The sequence below is a fragment of the Chiloscyllium punctatum genome, chromosome 10 (assembly GCF_047496795.1).
Source record: "Chiloscyllium punctatum isolate Juve2018m chromosome 10, sChiPun1.3, whole genome shotgun sequence".
NCBI classification, from domain to species: domain Eukaryota; kingdom Metazoa; phylum Chordata; class Chondrichthyes; order Orectolobiformes; family Hemiscylliidae; genus Chiloscyllium; species Chiloscyllium punctatum.
The window spans coordinates 30,821,183-30,845,517 of NC_092748.1; the positions used below are offsets into that span (position 1 = coordinate 30,821,183).

The window sequence follows — 24,335 nt, forward strand, 5'->3', positions numbered from 1 at the left end:
CAGCATTTAAAGGTATCTGGATGGGTATATGAATAGACAGGGTTTAGAGGGGTATGGACAAAATGCTGGTAAATGGGACTAGATTAGTCTAGGATGTCTGGTCAACAAGGACGAGTTGGACTGAAGAGTCCGTTTCCATGCTATACATCTCTATGACTCTATGACTTTATAACGAAGTGTAAGATTAGTAAAGACAGATTACAGGGCAATTTAAGTACTCATTCTGGGTAACATACAATGTTTGACCATGTATGTCCATAGCGCTGACGAAGAGGCATCTAGACTCGAAGCATCAGCTTACTCTCTCTCAGTGGATGCTATCTGATCTGCTGTGAACTCCAGCAATTGTAGTTTTCGGTACAGATTTCAGCATCAGAGGTAATTTGTTCCTCCCTCTATCCATAGGGGGTACCCTCTCAGCCACCTACTTGAATGAGTCACTAAGTTTAAAGCCTTGTGGACACAATGCAAGTGCACTCCAGCCTTTCTGATGTTCTGTAATCTCTAAACAAAGTTAGATCTATTAATGTTACTTACCATTGCTCTATTTCGAATTGAATTTAGAATGTCAGTGCAACTCCATTTTAAACTATAAACTCACTTCTTGTTTGTGGTTATTGTGATGGATGTTTATGTATTTTCGAAACAAATGCTTCTAAATGTATTGGGGGCAGAATGAATAGTTTAGCATCTCTTGCTTTTCTGTTTGAGGATTTTGTAAAGAAGAGAGATGTTGGACACTGGATTGCTATGCACAATTTTACTTGCAGCAAAGGACTTGTGGCACTTCCAGACTAGATTTAATGGAAGTGATGAGGATCTTGGCACATCACCTCCTTTGGGGAAGGCCCATGAAATTATGTCTCATTCTGACTGGGCAGCAATGGGCCTTCCACACAATCTAGGATCCCAAGACAAACATCCCACCAGTTGAGATCTGCCAGATAATCAAAGCCCATCAGCTTTATTGATTGGCAATAACACTAAGGAGGCATTAGTTGCATGCCTTCACAAAACCCATCACAGGCCAAGGATAGTCTTCTAGATATTTTAAAAAATACCAACAACAGAAATTTCCTGTTTGAAACAGTGATATCAGAATAAGTATCTTCCCCTGAGTCTAAAATCTGAAAAGTTTTCAAATACAGTGCACAATTTCAGATAAAAAAAACTCTGCAGTTTAATTAGCATTCCTGTAAATGAAAAATGAAGTAAAATACCTGGGTTTACAGGAACACTTGGGCGGTCTGTCGATTCTGGTGGTGCAGGTGGATTTGACATTGAAAGCATCAGCTGCTCCTGTGTCTGAGGCAGAGAGCGGAATTCTTCGACACTGAGAAGCAAACTGGGGTCACTTGCAATCTCTCTGAGTTGTGCTGAGTCTGCATTCCTGGTTCCAACAGCAAACATTGTTACTTCAGCTCGTTTCAGTGCATCCACAGATTGTTTGATATAATCTCTGGATCTCCCAGCAGTGATGAGCACCAGTAACTGAGGAACCCCTTCCTCTTTCCTACTTCCTGAAGATCTGATGAAGTGATTTCTATAAACATAGTCGAGTGCTGCTCCAGTGTTTAATGGTGTCCCACCTCTCAATCGGAGTCCTTTCACATGAAGCAGAATTTCATCTTCAGCAGAATAAGTGTTCAGATAGAATTCAGTTTCTGCATAATTACTGAACTGTACCAGACCGACTCGCACTCTGTCACTTCCAATATCGAGGTTTCCAATGATACTTGAGAGAAAGTCACGTACGAAAGTAAAATCTGCATTCCCAACATAGTCTGATCCATCAATAAGGAAAACAATGTCTCGTTTGCTCGCTAATTTTGGCATTACTGCAAAGAAATACAGATTTTAATCTATTAGAATCATGGAGTCATAGAGATGTACGACATGGAAATAGACCTTTCAGTCCAACTCGTCCATGCCGACCAGATATCCCAACCTAATCTAGTCCCACCTGCCAGCACCCGGCCCATATCTCTCGAAACCCTTTCTATTCATATACTCATCCAGATGCCTTTTAAATGTTCCAATTGTACTAGCCTTCAGCACTTCCTCTGGTAGCCCATTCCACACACACCACCCTCTGCGTGGAAAAGTTGCCCCTTAGCTCTCTTTTATATCTTTCCCCTCTCACCCTAAATTTCTACCCTCTAGTTCTGTACTCCCTACCCCAGGGAAATGACCTTTTCTATTTACACTATCCATGCCCCTAATGATTTTATAAACCTCTATAAGGTCATCCCTCAGCCTCGGACACTCCGGGTAAACAGCTGTCGCATATTCAAACTCTTCCAATAGCTCAAATCCTCCAACCCTGGCAACATACTTGTAAATCTCTTCTGAACCCTTTCAAGTTTCATAACATCCTTCCGATAGAAAGGAGACCAGAATTGCACGCAATATTCCAAAAGTGGCCTAACCAATGTTCTGTACAGCTGCAACATAACCTTCCAACTCCTGTACTCAATACTCTGACCAATAAAGGAAAGCATTCCAAATGCCTTCTTCACTATCCTATCTACCTGCGACTCCACTTTCAAGGAGTAATGAACTTTTACTCCAAGGTCTCTTTGATCAGCAACACTCTCGAGCACCTTACCATTAAGAGTATTAGTCCTGCTAAGATTTGCTTTCCCAAAATACAACACCTCACATTTCTCTAACTTAAACTCCATCTGCCACTCCTCAGCCTATTGGCCCATTTGATCAAGATCCCATTATAATTCGAGGTAATCTTTGCTGTCCATTACACCTCCAATTTTGGTGTCATCTACAAACTTACTAACTACACCTCTTATGCTCACATCCAAATCATTTATATAAATGATGAAAAGTAGAGGGCCCAGCACCGATTCTTGTGGCACTCCACAGGTCACAGGCCTCCAGTCTGAAAAACAACCCTCCACCACCACCACCCTCTGTCTTTTACCTTTGAGTCAGTTCTGTACCAAATGGCTTGTTTTCCTTGTGGTTCCTGAGATCTAACCTTGCTAATCAGTCTCTCATTTGGAATCTTGTCGAACACCTTCCTGAAGTCCATATAGATCATGTCCACTGCTCTGCTCTCATCAATCTTCTTCGTTACTTCTTCAAAACCTCAATCACGTCTGTGAGACATGATTTCCCACACACAAAGCCATGTTGACTATCAATAGTCATTCCTTGCCTTTCCAAATACATGTACATCCTGTCCCTCAGGATTGCCTCCAACATCTTGCCCACCAGCGACGTCAGGCTCACTGGTTCCCTGGCTTGTTCTTACCACCTTTCCTAGATAGTGGCACCGCATTAGCCAAACTCCGGTGTTTCGGCACCTCACCTGTGACTATCGCTGATAGAAATATCTCAGCAAGGGGCACAGCAATCACTTCTCTAGCATCCCACAGAATTCTAGGCTACACCTGATCAGGTCCTGGGGATTTATCCACTTCTATGCATTTCGAGACAACCAACATTTCCTCCTCTGCAATATGGACATTTTTCAATTTGTCACCATCTATTTCCCTACATTCTATATCTTCCATGTCGTTTTCCACAGTAAAAACTGAGGCAAAATACTCATTTAGTATCTTCTCCATCTCCTGCAGCTCCTCACAAAGGCTGCCTTGCTGATCTTTGAGTAAGCCCTATTCTCTCCCTAGTTGTAAATAACCGTCAATGGACTCTATATCACTATAGACATGAAACTCTGATTTTTCAAAGTATTAAATAAGATTGTAAGTATGCAGCTATCTTAAAGGAACACTTGAGTTGCAAAGAAGTTTCTAAAACATCAAACACTTTACTCACATTCTGAATAACGTTTCCCCTCCTGATTTGTTTTTTTCACTGTAGATTTTGCATACTTTTTCACTTTAAGATGTTGCCTAAGACTCCAAAAATGCTGTATTGACAGAGAATCTAATTTCATCAACAGGAAACTCAAATAATCATAGCAGTGACATAGCTGTACACCACTGAGGTGTATCAATATTAAGTGTAGTCATTCCCTAATGCAGCCGGGCTGTGCAGGCTACCAGTCTACTATTTATGATAATGGTATGTATAGAATATGAAGAGATTTGTCATGTTTCTCTATGTATCCTGACACCCATTTCAAAATCCCACCAAACACTCTCTACTCTTCCATCTCACGCACATATCAGACTGTTCATCCAACATCCAAGTTGAGATGAGCAGAGATTTGCTAATGTTATGAAGATTGAAGTTAAAAATCAGATAACTAGCTACCTGACAAGCAAGCAGCACTCCAAAAGCTTGTACTTTGAAGTAAACCTGTTGGACTATAACCTGTGATTTTTAACTTTGTGCACCCCAGTCCAACACAAGCAACTCCACATCCTGAAGATTGGAGGCATTGTCTTCCGATGCCATCACAAACTCCATTCCCTGTCTACTGAGTCCCTGCAACTTTCTGAGGTTGAAGCAGCGTGCTTGTAAGAGGAGTGACACATTAACCTCCCATTTCATATCCATGCTATTACTAAGACATCGATCTACATTTCCATAATATAACCCAACTTCAGCCTTGCACCACCTCATCTGCTTAAACTCTAAATCATATTTCTGTTATTTCAAGACTTTGCTATTCCAATGCACCCAGCCTCAATAAACTTTAGATTATTCAAATCTCTGCTGACAAATCCTATTCACCCATTATCCTGCTGACTTACATTCACTTCTGGTTATAACCATACTTAGATTTTCAAAATCTAAGCCCTCCATGTCTTCATCTTCTTTATCTCTATAATTTTATGGTATCTGTCCTTTTCTAATTCTAGTCTCTTAATCACTCTCAGTTTTAATTGTTCCAGCATTGGCAGCTATGCCTTCTGCAACTAAGGCTCAGTGTTTAGGAATTCTATCCTGCATTTCGTATATCCCTCTTTCCTATTTTAAAACATGAGAAACCGTGTCTGTTTAATCTAATATTTCCTATTATGGATTTGTATTGATTTATGCTTTATGACAATCCTTTGAATAATCTTGACACATGAATTTTAAAGGCATTATATCAATGCAAGCTAAGATTGTTCATGGGTTCTTCTGGTAAATGCAAATATTTAAATCATGCAAAAGCCCAGTCCGATAATCACCTTCACTTCTTGACATCGGTTGCTTCCAGTCTCTCCCTGATGTGGCATATTCATACATTTATTACCTTCTGAGTGCCTAGGTAAATGTAAACTGAGCCCATGATACATGCATGCAGTAACACCCCCACTACACCACTAGAACACTCATGATCCCTCATAGAATTACTTTCAATCCTGAACTGTGTGTTAAAAGCACTGCCTTGCTGTTTAGAATACTAATAACAAATATTGTTGAACAAATTACTTGCGATTTAAATAACAGAGGTGCAGAAAGGTTTAATCCCCCTACTCATGATGACATGAATCAACCCCCCTCAAAATGCTGAAGCTTTAAAGCATTTTAATGTTTAGCAAAACTAGGCTGTTCTTTATAGGTTGAAGCTTCCATGGAGGTCTATGAGCTCTGAACACGGTGTTGGCTGATAGGATGGCAATGCAGGAACTGAGCATGACTTTCAACAAGTCAAAAGTCAGATTAAGCTGATTATGAAGACAGGGGTTTTGCAGAAAGTGTAACAACCAGAAGAGAAACAGCTGGAAGATGTACCAATAATAGAGCAAGTAAAGGTGTCCTGCAACATTGGCCCCAGAAATCTCTGACAGACTACATTCACATGAAAATATTTGTGTTTTAAATCATTACCTTTTGGGTAATGTCACATGAATATGTTTATCATGCACTAATATTACTAACAAGGCAACAATAAGTGCTTAGAGAAAATTAATTGAGATACCTTCATTGATGGTCACCATTGGCTTTTCAGTAGTTTGTGGTAAGGCCGGCAGTGTAGATAATTGTGTCAGCACCTGACTCTGTATGTCTGATAGAGAGCGAAATTCCTTTAAATTGAAGGCCAAGTTGGGGTCACTCGAAATTTCTTTTAACTGTGCTGGGTTTGCTCTCTTGGCTCCTACAGTGAGGGTCTGTACAGCAGCTCGCTTCAGGGCATCTGCTGATGGTTTGATGTCATCTCTGGACTTAGTACCAGTGAACAACATCAAAATCTGAGGAACACCCTGCTCTTTCCTACTTCCTGCAGATTTTGTGAAGTGGTTTTTAAGGACATAGTCCAGTGCTGCCCCAGTGTTAACCACTCGACCCCCTTTCGCACTCAACCCTTTCACATGAGACAAAAGATCAGCTTTTGATGAGTAGCTGTTTAGGTAGGATTCCGTTTTCACATCATCACTGTACTGCACCACAGCTACTTGCACTCTGTCACTTCCAATGTCCAAGGTGCCTATTAATCTTGTGATGAATTCACGGATATTAATAAAATTAATATTTCCAACATAAACTGATCCATCGATGAGGAAGACAATGTCTCTCCTGTTCACTTCTTGTGGAACAACTGGAAAGAATAAAAGATTGTAATTATTGAGCTCACATGAAATTGCTAGATATTCAAGAACAACAGTATGCATCATTGGAAGAGTGCACTGTGAGAATTTAATCAATTCTGCTTCACACAGTGCTGTCTATTATGGATGCACACTACATTTCTAAAATTAGTTTAGGAAGGATTCTGAAAGAAGTTATTCTGGATTTAAAAAGTTATGCATTTTTCTTTCTCAACAAATGCTGTCAAACCCATTGAACTTGTTACGTATTCTCTTTTCATTTTTCAGATACTCAGCATCTACAGTAGTTTGCTTTTATAAACTTTTTTAAAGTTGTTGCCCTGGAAGTTTATTTGCAGCCTTTATTTCGTTTTCCCCAATCATCTGTTCAGACTTGGTATTACACACCTCTGAAACAGGTAGGACTTGAACCTGAGCTCCCAGTCATTATCACTGCACCACAAGGGGACCTCTCCCATTTTCAGGATATCATCATGGCTATTTGACTCTCATGTGCTTTTCTATTTTGCAGCTTCACAACACCAGGGGGAGCACTTTCTTCCCATTCTCTTCTTCCCTGATCTCCTGCCACTACACACATCAGGAAAGCAGAACTATAAGCACAAAGTGCATTATAGTTTCCTGTAATAAGCTAAGAGCACCCTTGCAGGCTACCAAGTTCCTCTTCTGACTCTAAAGTTCACTTCCAGAATTTTGATACAGATATTTGCCTGGAGTATTGGAAAGGACCACAAACAATTACTATAATAGTGGTCATGAAAGCTGAGCTGCAATATACTGCCTTTTAGTGCTGGATTTCCATCGTGTGAGAGAGACACTATGGAGATGTGATAAAATGCCGCCAGGACCCAGGAGCGCCAGTTTTCACCAATACAGGTTATGGCTGTAGGCTGGTTTGAGTTGTAAATCTGCGCTCCCTTCATTCCTAACCTTGTCAGCTCCATTTGGAGATTGGCATGTCCTGGTCCACCACAATTTTCATGGAGTCAGGCTCATGTTTAAAGGATTAATAAGATCTTGATGCCAGGAACTATGGCATGGATGAGGTTACAATTTGAATAGTAATTTCAAAAAGTCTTACCTCTGCCTTTGAGCTATGCTTCCCCACTAATTTCCCATGGACCCTCAATCATTCATTTATGGCATTCTGCTTTCGTGAAAAAGAAACTCATTTCACATCAAGCCAATAACAGTGTCAATCATCAAGTCCCTTTTAAATAACAATATCACAAACTGCAAGGTTTTGAGATCCATTAACCTTGGAGACAATAGGGACTGCAAATGCTGGAGAAATCAGAGTTGATAAAGCATGGCACAAGAAAAGGCACAATAGAGCGAAATATTACCATATATACTCATGTATGGGTCAATCTCATGTATAAGTAAACCCCTTATTTTTGGCCAAAAATATCTGATATATTTCATTTACCTCGTGTGTAAGTCAATCCTAGTTTTTCAGGGGTATTGTACAAATACCTCCAGCAGATGGCCTGACCACCTGCTGATATGCTTATTAACTTTTGTACATACGTGTAGACCTACATGTACTTTACGGTGCTGGTAACTGGAATACAGTACGACAGTACTGTTTTACCATAGCAGGCAGAATGGGGGGTTATTTTGTAGATAAATATTCAATAACGGCCATAATTTTTTTTCCTTTTGTTGTGTATTATTTTATATACAGTTCTGGCTTTGTTTGTCCAGTTTTTGACTCATGCCAAGCATGAATTTCATCCCCTCGAAAACAATACCTCGTGTATAAGTCGGCCCTCTCATTTCAGCTTAAAAAACAGTCTTCAAAATTCAACCTATACACAAGTATATACAGTATGTAATTGGCAGAGTAAATCTAAGATCCAGAGATGTCAATAAAACAATATTTTCCCTGGGGCTGTGCTGGTGCAGCTCTCCAATGGATGTGCAGATTGTCAGCCAAGCCTCTTTAATGCATCCTGGACATCCCAATTCAGGAGCATGGTTTTAATTGGTTAGGCTGTAAAGATACATGAGAATGGGATAAAAGTCATTTAAACATTTCACGGACTACATTTTTTGTGTGTTTCAAATGTTCATATCTGTTGTTGAGTGAATTATATTCGTTTGCAAACACAGCCAAAGACAGGAGAATTGCAGTCTACTATCAGCTGTAATCCTTTAACATGACAGCAACTTCTATTTACCAATGTGGTCAGTTCACAGAATTGTTCTGGTGCAAAGTGAAGCCATCTAGCCCATTGTGTCTGTACCCAGTTGCTCCAGAATTGGAATCAAAATACTGTACGTGGGGAACATGTTCCAATAATTTGTTGCATCAATAACAAACTGAGATTAGAAAATTTTTTATTCAGATTTGCAGTGTGAATGATTGACAGGATACAGAGCAGCAGCTCACCCAGGACCTTCTAAATGCATAACATCTAGTGGGCTAAGGACAGTGGATGCATCACCTCCTCCAAGACTCCCTCTCAGCCAAACATCATGCATTGTTATTTGGTCAAGATCCTGGAACCCCTTCTACAACATCATCATGGGTAAACTTACTCCATACGGACTGCAGCAGTTCAGGGAGGTGGCTCAGCACCACCTTCTCGAGAGCTTAGGGATCAGCAATAAATGCCACCAAGACCTACTTTCCATGAAATGATAAGTTGAAAAACAAAAATTCCTTACAACAGCAAATGGGCAATTCAACTCTCATGTACTGCTAAGTATGTTTGTGTCATTCAAAAGCTTGTTCAACTCAACACTAAATGATTGTGCAAATGTGCATCATATTGTTCTCTTCTAGGCCACATAATGTTGTTGATGCTTAGGGTTAGGATTAGAATTCAGGACGCTAAGGTGCTGGAAAGTTAAGAGTGAATTGTCAGCTGATCAACAAATAATGGAGGAGCAGAAGAACTGTTGATTTATTTTCAACACAACATGTGACACTTTTGCAGAAGGGAGAGCTATCTAAAGGAAAGAAAACATACAGACAAGGACAATCACTGGACTGCACTGCTTCCTTGTGCAGTATGGTGACAAAACAAGCTTGACCTCCCAGGAAGCAGTGTGTGAAAAGGTCACGTCTTACCAAACATATGTCAATGATGAATTATGTCAAGACTTGGTCCCTAATATACTCTCTAGGGAGCAACAGGAGGCATTATCAGGATTTGTAAAGTGACAAGCACACAACACGTTTTCTTTTCCTTTCTCAGCAAGTTTCCTCCAGGCAACAGCTGGAATTTTGGCACTGATTGGTATATATTTCATTATAGTCTTACCCTGATAAGATGCTTGCGCATTAGCCCGGTTGACATCATAATGGGAGTGGGTTTGTAGAGCTAATATATAATGCTGCACAAGAAATTGCTTGCAATCTGCAATTAAATGCTAAATCAACCTGCTTTTACAACAATTTTAGATTATGTAGTAGTCAATTAACTCAAAACCTTCACAGAAAAATCAGATTTTCAAACAAGTTGGCAGTATTGGCATAACACCCAATCCCTCTCTCTCTCTTAACAAATTAACAGTTGGCATCCAGCTTTTTTGTAAAAAACAAGATCATGGAATTCTCCATTCATAGAGTGAGAAAAAAAGTGCTCTTGTGAGGTCCTATTAGTTCCTGTGCAATTTCATTGGCAAATAACACTGTATGAGTATATGATACCAGACATGGTCTGTGATGACAAGATATTAAAGAGACCAAGGTATTGTATGTTAGGCAGTTGAGTTTATGGAGAATATTGATACCCACCTCACATTGAGACATTGGCCATGCAGGTCTCCATTCCCCATCTACTCCATATGAACAGCACGCCATGGTATATAGGATGAAGAAGCATAACAACATCTATATAGGTATTTGGCATGAGTTGAAATGACCTCATGTTGGTGGGGGCATTCCTAATATCCACTAGTCTAGTAACAGATGTGGTTAGGAAAAGATATTTTGTTTAAAATTTCAGATCAAAACCATAATTGAAAAATGCTATCTCATGACTTTCTGCTGACTGTGGAGGAAATGGAGACTTTCAATGAGCGGAATCGGTTCCTCAGATAATGTATTAACCTTTAGATGGCATGTGTTGTCTATTGTTTGTAATTTTTGGTGATAATTCAATTTTGAAATGAAATCAGAATTTGACCTTAGTTGTTAATCTTAAGAGAAAGGCTACACTTGCTGTTGGTGAGAGGGGAGTAAAAAGATAAATAAGTGGTTTGGCAAGCAGTTGTATTGTGTTGAAATATGGCATACAATCCAAAAATTCTGAAAAACACACTTTTAGTGCCCTCATTCTCATCAGAATAGATTAAATTATTCTATGTTGGACGTATACTTCAGTGCTCTACACAGTATCCTATGCACTGCTTTATTAAAGCAATGACATTGGCAGTGGTAATGCAGTATGTATTTAGAATTTAAACAGTAAAATAATTTGGTGGAAACGTGCATAGTTTGCAACCCCAATCTTGGTGACATCAGCCCTGCAATATAAAACATGCTCTTTTACTTGTTCTTATATAATTTTGACAAAACCATATGTATTTGCTAAACAATTATACCTTCAGTAGGAGGGATTGGTTCCTCTTCAGTAGGAGGGATTGGTTCCTTCTCAGTAGGAGGGATTGGTTCCTCTTCAGTAGGAGGGATTGGTTCCTCTTCAGTAGGAGGGATTGGTTCCTCTTCAGTAGGAGGGATTGGTTCCTCAATCACAGACACAACTCCAACTTTAGAGAATAACCCTTGTTGAATGGTTTCCAACTCTTTGAAGTCTCCCAGTCTGAAAGCAGAGTCAGGATGAGACACTATCTGTTGTAGTTCCGTTGTATCGGTATACTTGGCTCCAATAGCAATGGACACGATACCAGCCTGTTTCATTGCATCTGCTGCCTGTCCAACATCATCTTTCGATTTCCCAGCGGTGATGAGCACCAGGATTTGTGAAGCTCCAGCAAGGCCCCTGCTCCCTGCAGATGGACTGAAGACATTCCTTGTGACATAGTCCAGGGCAGCACCGGTGTTGAGGGGTCGCCCTCTTTTCAGTCTCAGCTTTTTAATTGTATCTAAAACTGCATTTGTAGTTGAATGAGTGTTGAGGGCAAATTCAAGTCTTGGGCCTGAACTGTATTGTACCACAGCCACTTGATCTTTGTCAGGTCCGATATCAAGTTCCTGGATTACATTACTGAGGAACTCACGGACTTGAACAAATGATCTTCCCATCCCAGGAGAGCCATCGATTAGGAAGACGATATCTCTCTTTCTGACTGCAGGAACTGAATAAATTTAAAATAGGGTTAGTATACATAAGGAAAATATAAAGATGTACATTGAGGAAATACTAAGTGAATAATAATCTGCAACTTACCCTTATTAGAATCTTATGCTGTTATTTTGAGACCATAACATTATATCATAGAAATTTTAATTGCTTATGAATGACTAAAGTAATGACCTATTTATGAGGTTCCTTTCATTGATAGTAATCTGTAAATAATAATCAGTGGATTCCTGCCCATTTTAAAACATTAAAGAACATAAGAAATGGGAACAGGAGTAGGCCATCTGGTCTGCTCTACCATTCAATAAGATCATAACTGAACTTTTTGTGGACTCAGACCCATTTACCATCCACTCACCTGAACCCTTATTTCCTTTACTGTTCAAAAATCCATCTATCTTTGCCTTAAAAACATTCAACCAGGTAGCCTCAACTGCTTCACTGGGCAGGGAATTTCACAGATACACAACTCTTTGGTTGAAGAAGTTCTTCCTCAACTCAGTCCTAAACCTGCTCCCCCTTATTCTGAGGCTATGCCCCTTAGTTCTAATTTTACCAGCCAGTGGAAACACTGCTTCGATCTTATGCATTTCCTTCATGATTGTATATATTTCTGTAAGATCCCCCCTCATTCTTCTAAATTCCAATGTGTAAAATCCCATCTACTCAATCGCTCCCCATAAGCCAAACTCCTCAACTCCAGAATCAACTTAGTGAAGCTCCCCTGTATCCTATGCCAGTACATTCTTTCTCACATAAGACCAAAACTGTACACAGTATTCCAGATATGGCCTTACCAGTGCCCTATATAGCTGCAGCATAACCTTCCTATTTTTAAACTCTGTCCCTCTCGCAATGAAGGGGGCAAAACTCCATTTGTCTTCTTAATTACCTGTTACACCTGCAAAGCAACTTTTTATGATTCGTGCACAAGGACACCCAGGTCCTTCTGCACAGCAGCGTGCTGCAATTTTTCACCATTTAATAATAGGTTGTTTTGCTGTTATTCTTATCAAAATGGATGACCTCACATTTACCAACATTGTACTTCATCTGCTAGCCCATTGCCTACTCACTTAACCTATCTATATCCCTCTGCAGACATTCAGTGTCCTCTGCACACTTTGCTCTACAAGAGAGAGTGACTTCCCATGTATAGATTCACAATCTTTCTGCTATTATTTCCAAAGCAAGTTCTGAGATTAGCACTTTTTAAGTGGATTTGGAAGAGCCAAATATTAATTGCAAATGTGCAAATGTGGATGCCGTGGCCTTAAATTTTCAATAAGTTTGTCCTGACATCTCAGTACAGATACACATTCCTTTATCCAAAATCCTTGGGGCCAGTTATTGTTTGGATTTCAGAATTTTTCAGATTTCAGAATAAATGACATTTTCACAGTGAAATTTTTAAAAAAAATAATTAACAGCAGACACACGTGTAAGTAGTACAAGTGCTGAGACACAATTGACACCTGCTAGTGCTGGGCCATGCCGCCACATCACATCTGAGTGACATGGGTTGAGTGCGTGTGGAGTTGGGTAACCTGTTCTCACACCAAACAACCTTGTTATACAGAAAAAAAACTTCACAAAATAAACTTTGGATTTTGGAACTTTATGGATTTCAGAATTTTGGATAAAGTATTACATACCTGTATAAGGTAGGCAGTAGAACACTCTGTTCTTGGAGATACTAAAGGATAGCCAGTGTGGATTGGTAAAATGCACTTTATACAATTCAATGCATTTCTTTGAGGATGTAATGGTTTTGTACCCATGACATATAAACTATAGAACTGTTGTGCTCGATATTTTTGAACATAATGCAACTGGACCTTTGTACATACAAACAAGCCATAATAAAGACCAGTGAACCCATTACACCTTTTACTAATAATCTGTGTTTACTAATAATCTGTGTGTCTGAGAATTAGTTCACTGCAACTGTCCTTGAAGCTGTTCACCAAGAGGGACTCATCACAAATCCTCTGGTGAAGAGAATTGATGGAGAGTTACTGAAAAGCGTGCCACAAATTAGCAGCATTGGATTAAACTTTCAAATATCTGTTATCATGGTCAGTGACTCACTGTTCATGGTGGTGAGCCAGTATTCCATTTCTTTCATTTTGAGATCATCCATAATTCTGAGCATCCTAGAGTCAGACAACAAGTCATTGAACCTAGACCCAATATCCTGGACTCTCTAGTCTTCTGTGCTACTTTTGACAGACATTGGAATAAGAATGTAAAACAGTTATACATTTTCAAAATCCATAACATTTCAGATGTATATGAAAAAAGGATAATTCAGGTACCTTCTGTAGTAGGAATGGGTTCCTCCTCAGGTTTTATTGTTGGTTCTTCAATTATTATTGTTGGAACTGCCAGTGTGGTCAGTGGTATTATCATCTGATTCAGTAAGTCTGGCAGAGAGTGGAAATCATTTACACTGAAGATCAAACTTGGGTCAATTGCCATCTCTTCTAACTGGGCTGGGTCTGTGTGTCTGACTCCAACAGCAAAGGTCATTACTGCAGCTCGTTTCAATGCATCTGATGGTGCTTCTACATCATCATCGGACCTTCCACTAGTAACAAGTATCAAAAACTGAGGGATGTTTTCTTTTATTCGACTTCCTGCAGAACTAGTGAAATAGTATTTACTGGCAAAATCCAATGCTGAACCAGTGTTGACCGTTGCCCCCCCTCTCAATGTGAAGCTTCTGATATGAGACAGAAGGTCAGCTTCCGAAGAGTATGTGTTTAGATAGAATTCAGCTTCGGTGTCGTCACTGTACTGTGCCAGACCTACTCGCACCCTGTCACTTCCAATGTCCAAGTTCCGAATTATTCTTGTGATGAAGTCCTTGACATAAGGTAAATTGGTGTTTCTAACATTGTCTGATCCATCGATAAGGAAGACAACGTCTCTCTCACTCATTTCCCTTCGTACAACTGGAACTGAAAATAGACACCAGGTCAGACAAAATCTTTCAATGTGAAATAAAACCTGGTAAATCTGTCCTAACAAAGTTTCCTGAATTCTACAACTAATAGAACTTTAATAACTGATGTCCCCTGTAGGCTTCTCCAGCATACCGGGGAGACCTGTGTCAAACTAAATCCATTAATCACAAAGAGAATGGGTTTTAAGTTACGGACCTGAGGAAAATTTACACAACGTTTTGAAAAGGAAACTATGACTAATGCTATAGTCACAGGTTTCTGGTATATATCCAAACAGGCCTGGTAAAATCCAGAGAATGGAGCTATGAGATGTAACTAAGCTCAATATGAGAAACATTTTCACAGATGTCCAAACTATAAAGCGTTCTGAGATTTTTTAAACTGCTTAAACACTAATTGTCAGTGTCCTCACAACAGCACATGCTCCTGCTGACTGTCTAATATTCACATTAAATATGCATTTGTTGGAATGGTACTTGCTAAGCCAGCAGCCTTTAAACCTTCAAACTTGTCATGTCTTGGATATAACCGTCCTCTTTCCTAATTTCAGGATAGGTTAAATTTGAAAAAGCAAAGTTTAGTAATTGACTCAAGTCACAGGGAAATATGAGGTGGAATGTTTTTATCCAGTGAATGATTTTGGTTTTATTTTTCTCCTCACTCGCATGATGGAGGTGGAGGCAATTGCATACTTCAAAATGAACTTAAAAGAGCTACGGAGCAAAATAAGAGAATGAAACTGACTGGATTACTGCATGGAGAGTCCATATATCCTTGATGGGCTGAATGGCCTTCATCTGTAGTGGAAATGACTCCATTGTGGGAAAAAGATTAATATTTTGCAAAAGCAGGTGTTGAGACAAAGAGAGAGGTGAAAGGCTAAGTCACATCTCTTTGTTCTAATATGAAAGAATTATATTCACGCCTATCAGCATTAACAAATTTATGCCATGTTAGGGAGTATACGATGCATTCCTGTACTAATGTACTGACACGGCAGTGGGGTATGCACTCATAATTTAATCAATGAAGTGATTTGAAAGTACAAAGTGCAGATTGCATCACCTCAGTCTTTGTGACGTCCCTCTTACAATTAGAAAAATGTTCTTTAGTTTCTCTTCCGTAGCTTTGAGTTTGTTTTAATTCACTCATGGTGTGTGGGCATCTCTGACTGGGCCATCATTTATTTGCCCTTGAGAAGCTGGTGGTGAGATACCTACTTGAACCACTGCACTCCATGTGTTGTAGGTAGACCCACATGTTGTTAAAAAGGGAGTTTCAAGATTTTGGACCAGCAACATTGAAGGATTGGCGGTATATTTCCAGGTCAGGGTGAAAAGTGACTTGGACGGGAACATGCTGTTGGGGGTGTAGACTGAACCATTCGTCGTTTGCCAAAAAAGAATTTACCTTCAGTTGGAGGTGCTGGCTCATCAACCACAAATGTTGCTCTAACTTTAGACAATAACTCTTGTTGAATAGTTTTCAATTCATCGAAGTCCCCCAGTTTCAAAACAGAGTCAGGATTAGACACTAAATCTTGTAGTTCTGCTGCATCTGCATGCTTGGCTCCAATAGCAATGGGCACGATACCAGCCTGTTTCATTGTATCTGCAGCTTGTCTAAAATCATCTTTCGATTTCCCAGCAGTGATGAGCACCAGGATTTGTGAAGCTCCAGCATCTCCTCTGCTCCCTGCGGATGGACTGAAGACATTCCTTGTGACATAGTCCAGGGCAGCACCGGTGTTGAGGGGTCGCCCTGTTTTCAATCTCAGCTTTTTTACTACATCCAAAATCGCATTTTTTGATGAATGAGTATTGAGGCCAAATTCAAGTCTTGGGCCGAAACTGTATTGTACCACAGCAACCTGATCTCTGTCAGGTCCAATATCGAGCTCCTGGATTACGTTACTGAGAAATTCACGAACATGAACAAGTGATCTCCCCATCCCAGGAGAGCCATCGATTAGGAAAACGATATCTCTCTTCATGATTGGTGAAGCTGAATATAAATATAAACATGTAAGATCAGTGTGCGTCTATAACTTTATCATGTCACGGTCCATATGTAAATTTCCAACGATAAGATGCTGTTTTTTTTCACCTGGGTACATATGGCTTTCCTGTTCTCTATTTCCATTTCAGCTCTTATTTTCACCATTACCTTGCTCCTATAATAACATCTGTGCCATTACCTTCTCCATCTCTTTAATGTTCATCCTTGTCCTCGCCTCTTCCCTTCCTAACCCTATCTCTTCATCTCTAGTCTATCAACTCAACAATTACATCCATTTCCAATATTGCTGACAGCCCAATCCACCTGAAATCTGTGTCCCTTTTGAAACATTTTATTTCAGGTAAGTAGGAAAATATAAGCTTCCTTCTCATTCATTTCATCCCCCTGTTCCCCTCATTCTTCCAGTTCCCTGTAAAGGAATTATGTTTACAAAATAAAGCTTGCTTTTTCTTTGGGAGGTATTTAAAATAGGATGGAGAAAGCTTCCTTTTGTTTTAAAAGAATCCCTACAGTGTAGAAACAGGCCCTTCAGCCCAACAAATCCACACCAACCCTCTGAAGAGTACCCCACCCAATCATTCCCCATTCATCCAACCTACACACCTTTGAACCCTGTGAGCGAGCTAGCACGGCCAATTCACCTAACCTGCACATCTTTGGATTGTGGGAGGAAACCCATGCAGACACAGGGAGAGCGTGCAAACTCCACATAGACAGTCACCTGAGGCTGAAATCGAACCCAGGTCTCTGGCATTATGAGGCAACATTACTAACCACTGAGCCACCGTGCCACCTTGTTATCTGACTGTCCCATCTCTGACTCTTTTCTCACTCTTTTGGTGTCAGAGGCAAGAAACATCAGCAATTAGAAAGTTTTCTTTTCGACAAAACACAAGTATGACAATTAGAATTGTTAAGCTTGCTTCGATATTCAGCACTTTTTGAAAAAAATAAACACAACTTTGGATGAGCTAAGTCACTGGCTAGAGTTTTCCCAATCAGGCGGGATCTGCTTCTGGTGCCTGTGCGGTGGGAAAATCTTAGAAAACTACTCAGGTTAGAATCCCAATGTCATCCTGGCCTTTGTCTGGCTTTCCCACGAATAATTTATGAGTACTGCAGGAAGCCCCTGTGATTCCGATGGGAAACCAATTGAAGTGATTTAAGAAGCAATTTATAAACGTTTTAACCATGAATAATTTAACTCCCAACAATGCACAGCTTCAACTTTGCATGTGAAGATCACAAACATCACTTTGTGCACCTTAAAGAGTATCTTCAGTGGAACTGACAGGTTGGGAAGGCTCTGACCAGCTGCATTAAAAAACACACACGAACATAGAATATTGACGCAGAAGGAGTTCATTTCGTCTTTCAAGGCTGCTCTTCCATTCAATATGATCATGGCTGATTATCGAACTCTGTACTCTGTTCCTGATTTCTCCCTATACCTTTTCGTTGAGTCATTGAGATGTACAGCATGGAAATAGATTCTTCAGTCCAACTCGTCCATGCTGACCACGTATCCTAAATTGATCGTGTCCCATTTGCCAGCACTTGGCCCATATCCCTCTAAACCCTTCCTATTCATGTATCCATCCAGATGCCTTTTAAATGTTGTAATTGTACCAGCCTCCACCACTTCCTCTGGCAGCTCATTACATACATACATGCACCACACTCTGTGTGTAAAAGCAGCCCCTTAGGTCCCTTTTAAATCCTTCCCCTCTCAACCTAAACCTATGCCATCCAATTCTGCTCTCCCTCGCCCCGGGGAAAAGACCTTATCTATTTATCCTATCCATGCCCCTCATGATTTTATAATCCTCTAAGGTCACCCCTTCAGCCTCCAATGCTCCGGGAAAAACAGCCCCAGCCTATTCAGCCTCTTCCTATAGCTCAATCCCCCCTACCCTGGCAACAGCCTTGTAAATCTTTTCTGAACGGTTTCAAGTTTCATAATATCCTTCCGATAGCTGGGAGACCAGAATTACACACAGCATTCCAAAAGTGGCCTAACCAATGCTCTGTATAGCGGCAACATGACCTCCCAACTCCTATACTCAGTGCTCTGACCAATAAAGGCAAGCATACCAAACGTCTTCTTCACTATCCTGTTTACCTGCAACTCCACTTTCAAGGAACTATGGACCTGCACTCAAAGGTCTCTTTGTTCAACAACACTCCCAAGACCCTTCCACCTAAGAACATTCTTAAAAGTCTTCAATGTTTTGGCCTCAACAGTTTGAGTTCTTGCCACAACTGTTCATATATTAATACATTTATACTCCAAGTAGTGCTATCATTGATTGTCTGGCGAGAGCACCTTCTTCTTGGAAGACACTTCACCTGCCCAGGACTTTTCTCACTTTCACTTTCATTTCACTGCTGCCAACCTTCAGCACAGCATAGGAGCCATTTCTGCAGCTCTAACTGCTAAGGGGCAAGAGCATAGACCACACCACTGTCAACCATGTCAGCAACAGCAGCACAGACCACACCAACACCTCTCAGATGCATACCTTCAATTGGGGAAATGGGTGAAACCTTGAGTATCAGCTTAATGAAGCAAGGTCACCAACATAGTGTCTCTAGTCAAAGGATCAGCTCTGTTGAGATGTCTTAACTTCAGTACCTCTGATGGTTCATGAAGATCACCGGAGTAACAGCTCCTTCCCCAGTGGAGCAGTTGGACATTTAGTGGCTGTAGCTGATCAAGTGCCTGTCAATAGAAGACCATTTCCAGGGTCTCTGACTTTTGCCAATTGTGTGCTGTCTTCTCCTCAGGAGGAGAGAAAGCAGAGAGAGCTCAGAAGTCATCATGCCAGTGCTAAGAGGAAAAATGAGCACCATTTGTGGAGCTGGAATGAGAGGAATGTATGCAAGAGGACAATTGGATGAGGGAAAGTCTGACCATTGACGGATCTGGAGATGTGAGGTGCCTGCACAGACAGGAATGAACAGAACTTGAGGCTGCAGTGCTGCACAGGAGAATTCTGGGGAAATGCAAGAATAGGGTTTGGCCCTAACATTGTTATACCGCTCACTGTGATACCCTCTAACTCTTGGGTCCAGGAGTTGTCTCCAAGTTGAAGACAGCACACTCCTTTGGCTAGATTCATCCACAACTGGTCAGCTTGAGGATATTGCCTTATGTTCTGTTATTCAAACATGAGAGGTGGTCCTCCTGGCAGGGCCACCATTTGTTGCCATCCCTAGTTGTCCCTGAGAAGGTAGTGATGAGTTGTCTTTTTGAACCAATCCAGACCATGGGGGTGGGTGCACTGACATTGCTGTAAGGAAGGGAGCTCCAGGGTTTTGATCCAGTGACATTGATGATACAGAGACAATCTTCCAAGTCAGGGAAGTGAATGACTTTGAGGGTATTCTGGAGGTGATGGTGCTTCCATTCATATGCTGCTCTTGCCCTTCTAGGTGGTAGACATTGCCGTCAAAGAAGCCTTTGCACATTGCCTCAGTGCATCTTGTACTTACACTGGCACTGTACGTCAAGTGGTCAAGGGAATTAACATTTCAGGTTGCCTAGCAAGCAGGTTGCTTTGCCCTGGATAGTATCAAGGTTGTTGAGTATTGTTGGAGCAGCAGTCATCTTACAAGATGCACTGCAATATTTCACAAAAGCTCCTTTGACAGCAACTTCTAAACCTGAAAACTCCACCAGCTAGAAAGACAAGGGTAGCAGTTACATCGGAACACCACCACCTGCAAGTTCCCCTCCATGCCACTCCCCATCCTGACTTGGAAATATATCACAATTCTTTCAGTGTCACTGCGTCAAAGTCCTGGAATTCCTTCCCTAACAGCTCTCTGTTACTGACATCTCTCCCTATCAACATCAGAGGTCATAGTTGTTAAAGAAGGTAGTCCACCATTAACCTCTCAAGGGCAATCAGAGATAGGCAATAAATGCTGGCCTAGCCAGGAATGTACAACATCTGTTAATGAATTAAAAACAAACAAGGCCCACCCATTAATGAATTGGGTTCCTGCTCAAAAACATAATGGGACCATTACAGCACAGATCAACCATTATTTCTGTCAGATGATTGAACTTTTCAGAGATGTGTAAATGTACAATCAGAGTAGAATCAGAGCAGTAACATTTCTCTCTCTCTGTCTCCCCCATTCACACTTCTACAACCAGAAGAAACCACACAGGTCAAATCTTACATTCTTTGACTCAGAGTGATTTGCAAAAAGTGTTTTGGAGTGAATTTCCTTGCCATATTTCACCAAATCCACCCTATTAACAACCCACCCCACACCAATGGTTCCCCTCAAACCCGATTTTCATCCCATCTTACTATGCGCCAACACCAAAACAACATGCCAACATGGAATTGATCAGCATTCCCAGCACCAGTGCCACCTTTAAACTGTCATTGTGCACCCAGGAGCATTGCTAGTCTGGAACTTCCCTGTAAAGTTCCTGAAGTTGCCTCAGTTATGCAAACAAGGAAAATTATGTGTCCCATTTGGGTGCAGGGACCTGATAGACCTGCTGGAGGGAGTAATGCAGAGAAGGAACTTCCTCTTCCCTCAGGACTCATAGAGGAGGCCACAAAACAAGACCATGCCAATCTAGTCCAAGAGTCAGTGCTGTCTCTGCCATCTAGGAAAATGCATAGCTATGTAGGAAGAAGATTTATAATCTTCTTCACTTCACAAAAGTAAGTACCACTAATCTCTCCTGGATTCTTTTCACTCATTTTGTCTTTGCTCCACCAACTTTCAACCAAGGCTTATCCTCTATCACTCTCACAACTATCTACAACACCATCCCTCACTTACTGTCACCTACCCAGCCCCTGACACCATTAATACTCTGTGTGCTCTGTGCCACCCATTCATTCAAGGCACGTCCACTACCTCCATCTGTGCCACTGAAATCTATCGTCCATGCTACCCGCTTTTCCCTTATTCCAAACAGAAGCAGTCCACAATAGGGCAGAAAGAGTCAAGATGTGTGGTTGGAGCCCAATATTTGCCTCCTCATCCATCTCTGGATAGCTCCACGACTGCATTTGTTCCAAGTGACTTACTGACTATTTTCAAACCCCTAGACTGTTGACAAGGTCTGCCCTGAATTTCTGCGCTGGGACCCCTGACCAAAAGCACTCTCTTTTGAGTGAACTGAAAACTATTAACAACACTAATAAATTCCCTGACTTTATGTCTGTGCCTGGAGAGAAGGGACATCACAGACAGGCCTGGGGAGAAGGTACATCACTGACAGGCCTGGGGAGAAGGTACAATACAGTTCATATATTGAGCCTGATATTTCTGGCTGCGGGGTGCAAAGTGCAAAAATACAAGGCAAGGCAGGAATGCCTTGTGCATCCAGGTAGGCCCAGAGGGAGCCAATGCTATGAGAGGAAGCCCACAAGCTGGAGATCTGGGTACATATCCCTGAGAGCAATATTTTTGCTTGGCATTATAGTGATAGTTGCAGCCTGAGGTGTAGCATTGAAATACAGAAGCATGCTGTAAGTGGATCAGAGATGTACTATCTGGGTTCTCAGATACAGGGTCACATTGGGTGCCAACATCTGCTGATGTACATTTGGATGTGTGGCCTATGTCCATGGAACATGCCTTGAGATTTTCATTCCTGGTGCCCAACACAAAGCTCTACTGGAGAAAATAGCAATCTGAAATCAGCATGTACCCACTCTGACTTCGATGTGGAGAATTCTCAATGTCTAGTTTGTTCAGCATGTTTGGCAAAATAGGAAGTTAAATATTAATGATGAGAATCAAGCCATTAATAATGTACTTAACAAATGATAATTCCCTTCAGTTTGCAACTCACCAGTGTCTATGAAGTATTACACTTCATCCCCTACTGGTCTTAGAAAATACAGCAAGTTGTTCCCAATGTCACTAAAGGTCTTGGTGGACTTTTCTGTCATGTGGAACTGGCCTCTATAAGATTCCACACCCACACATCCTGTTCTCTAGCATTTTTTTCAAACAATCTTTGGCAATACTGAGCAGAACTACTTGATCTGCAGAAGATTGGTGATGTTTGATAACTGATTAAATGACATATGTTCAGACTGTCTATTCTCCATTTAGCAGTTCCTTCTCAGCTTTGAGATAATGTGAACGGTTTTATTTAATAGAGCAAAGCTTTTGTGACATCGAAGATCATGGAGTCAGAGAACGGGGACAGCAAAGTAGACTTTTCATGTCCTGTGGGGAGTAACCCCACACAGTGCCCACAATGAATGATAGTGTAAATGGTCAGATGGGGTGAGTGGCTTCTTGAATCCTTGACTCTTCTTCCCAATTTGTAAAAGGACTGCACAGCAAACACCCTTGAGTGCTGTCTTAGGAGCATTAACTAGGTCTAGCTCAAGAATGATTCCTGATGAAGGGCTTTTGCCTGAAACATCGATTTTCCTGCTCCTCAGACGCTGCCTTACCTGCTGTGCTTTTCTAGCACCACTCTAATCTTGACTCTAGTTTCCAGCATCTGCAGTACTCACTTTTGCCTAGCTCAAAAATATCCTGCCCGCAGTTCCAGTTCATTCTTTACCTCAATCAGATTTTTGAAAATAAACAACATGTTATCTCCTTTCAGGCTTTAAGTGGCAGAAGATTCCCCAACATATAGGTTCCCCCCCCACCTCCTCCAGATCCTTTCTCGCCTCCCTCTTATGCCATCTCTTCTTCAAGTATTATCCTTTGCCATAGATTCTTGATACTCTTTTCAGCATGAATAACCTATTTCATGCACTTTTGCTCTCACCCCTTCCTCTCCCTCACAGAACAATAATAGGATTCCTCGTGTCCTCACCCTTCAGTCCTCCAGCCACAGTATTCCTCCACCAATTCCACCATTTTTCCCTTTTCAGCATTTCAAAGAGACTGTTGCCCCTTCCTCAGTCCCGATCCACTCCGAATGACCTCTTTCTTTCCCAAAGCACCTTTCCATGCAAAGAGAGGAAATATGATAACTGTCCTTTTCAGCTTGTCCCTTCTCACCATCCAAGGTGCCAAACACTCCTTCCAGGTGAACTGGAGACTTAGTTGTACTTCTTTCAATGTAATAGAGTGTATTCACCGCTCACAATGTGATCACCTCTCCAGTGGGTCGATCAAATTCAGACTTTGCAACTACTTTGTGGAACACTTCCACTGAAGAATGACCCTGAGCCTCCAATTGCTTGTCATTTTTACTTTGCATCCTGCTCCCACTCTGATCTCTCTTGTCCTCGGCCTGCTGGACTGTTCCAATGGCACTTGCTGCAGGCGTGAGGGGACAGAGCCTTATCGTTCATCTTCACACTGTACAGCAGTGGTTCCTGAAGAGAATTGTGTATACCTCCTCCTCCAAGATTATATCCCTTATAGGTCCCAAGGCCTAGAAAGCATCCTGCCCTATGCTTGCCTTCCTCATTTCACCATCATGAGAGTTTTGTTTTCTTCTCAAGCTAATTTAGAAATGGTTGCTCACCGACTTGTCCTAGGCTGACACCTTTGGAGCTGCTACATCATCCTGTTGGCTGACCTGGCATGACATTGGTTGCGGGAGAGAGGGACTGATTTCAGTGTGTGGGAAAGGGAGACTGATTACA

The 24,335-nt window shown here is 41.2% G+C and overlaps 1 protein-coding gene across 5 annotated transcripts in view; it reads right to left on the bottom strand.

The window, feature by feature from the left end:
• Positions 1 to 24,335, bottom strand: part of LOC140481978 (uncharacterized) — a 160,860-nt gene that overhangs the window by 88,641 nt on the left and 47,884 nt on the right. For all 5 annotated transcript variants that reach the window (XM_072578757.1, XM_072578759.1, XM_072578760.1 and 2 more), the window contains exons 6-10: positions 16,123 to 16,716; positions 14,062 to 14,706; positions 11,025 to 11,738; positions 5,840 to 6,457; positions 1,221 to 1,838 (exon numbers count right to left, since the gene is read on the bottom strand). In XM_072578757.1, coding sequence (XP_072434858.1) covers positions 1,221 to 1,838; positions 5,840 to 6,457; positions 11,025 to 11,738; positions 14,062 to 14,706; positions 16,123 to 16,716 — 3,189 coding nt within the window. The remainder of the gene's footprint in view (positions 1 to 1,220; positions 1,839 to 5,839; positions 6,458 to 11,024; positions 11,739 to 14,061; positions 14,707 to 16,122; positions 16,717 to 24,335) is intronic.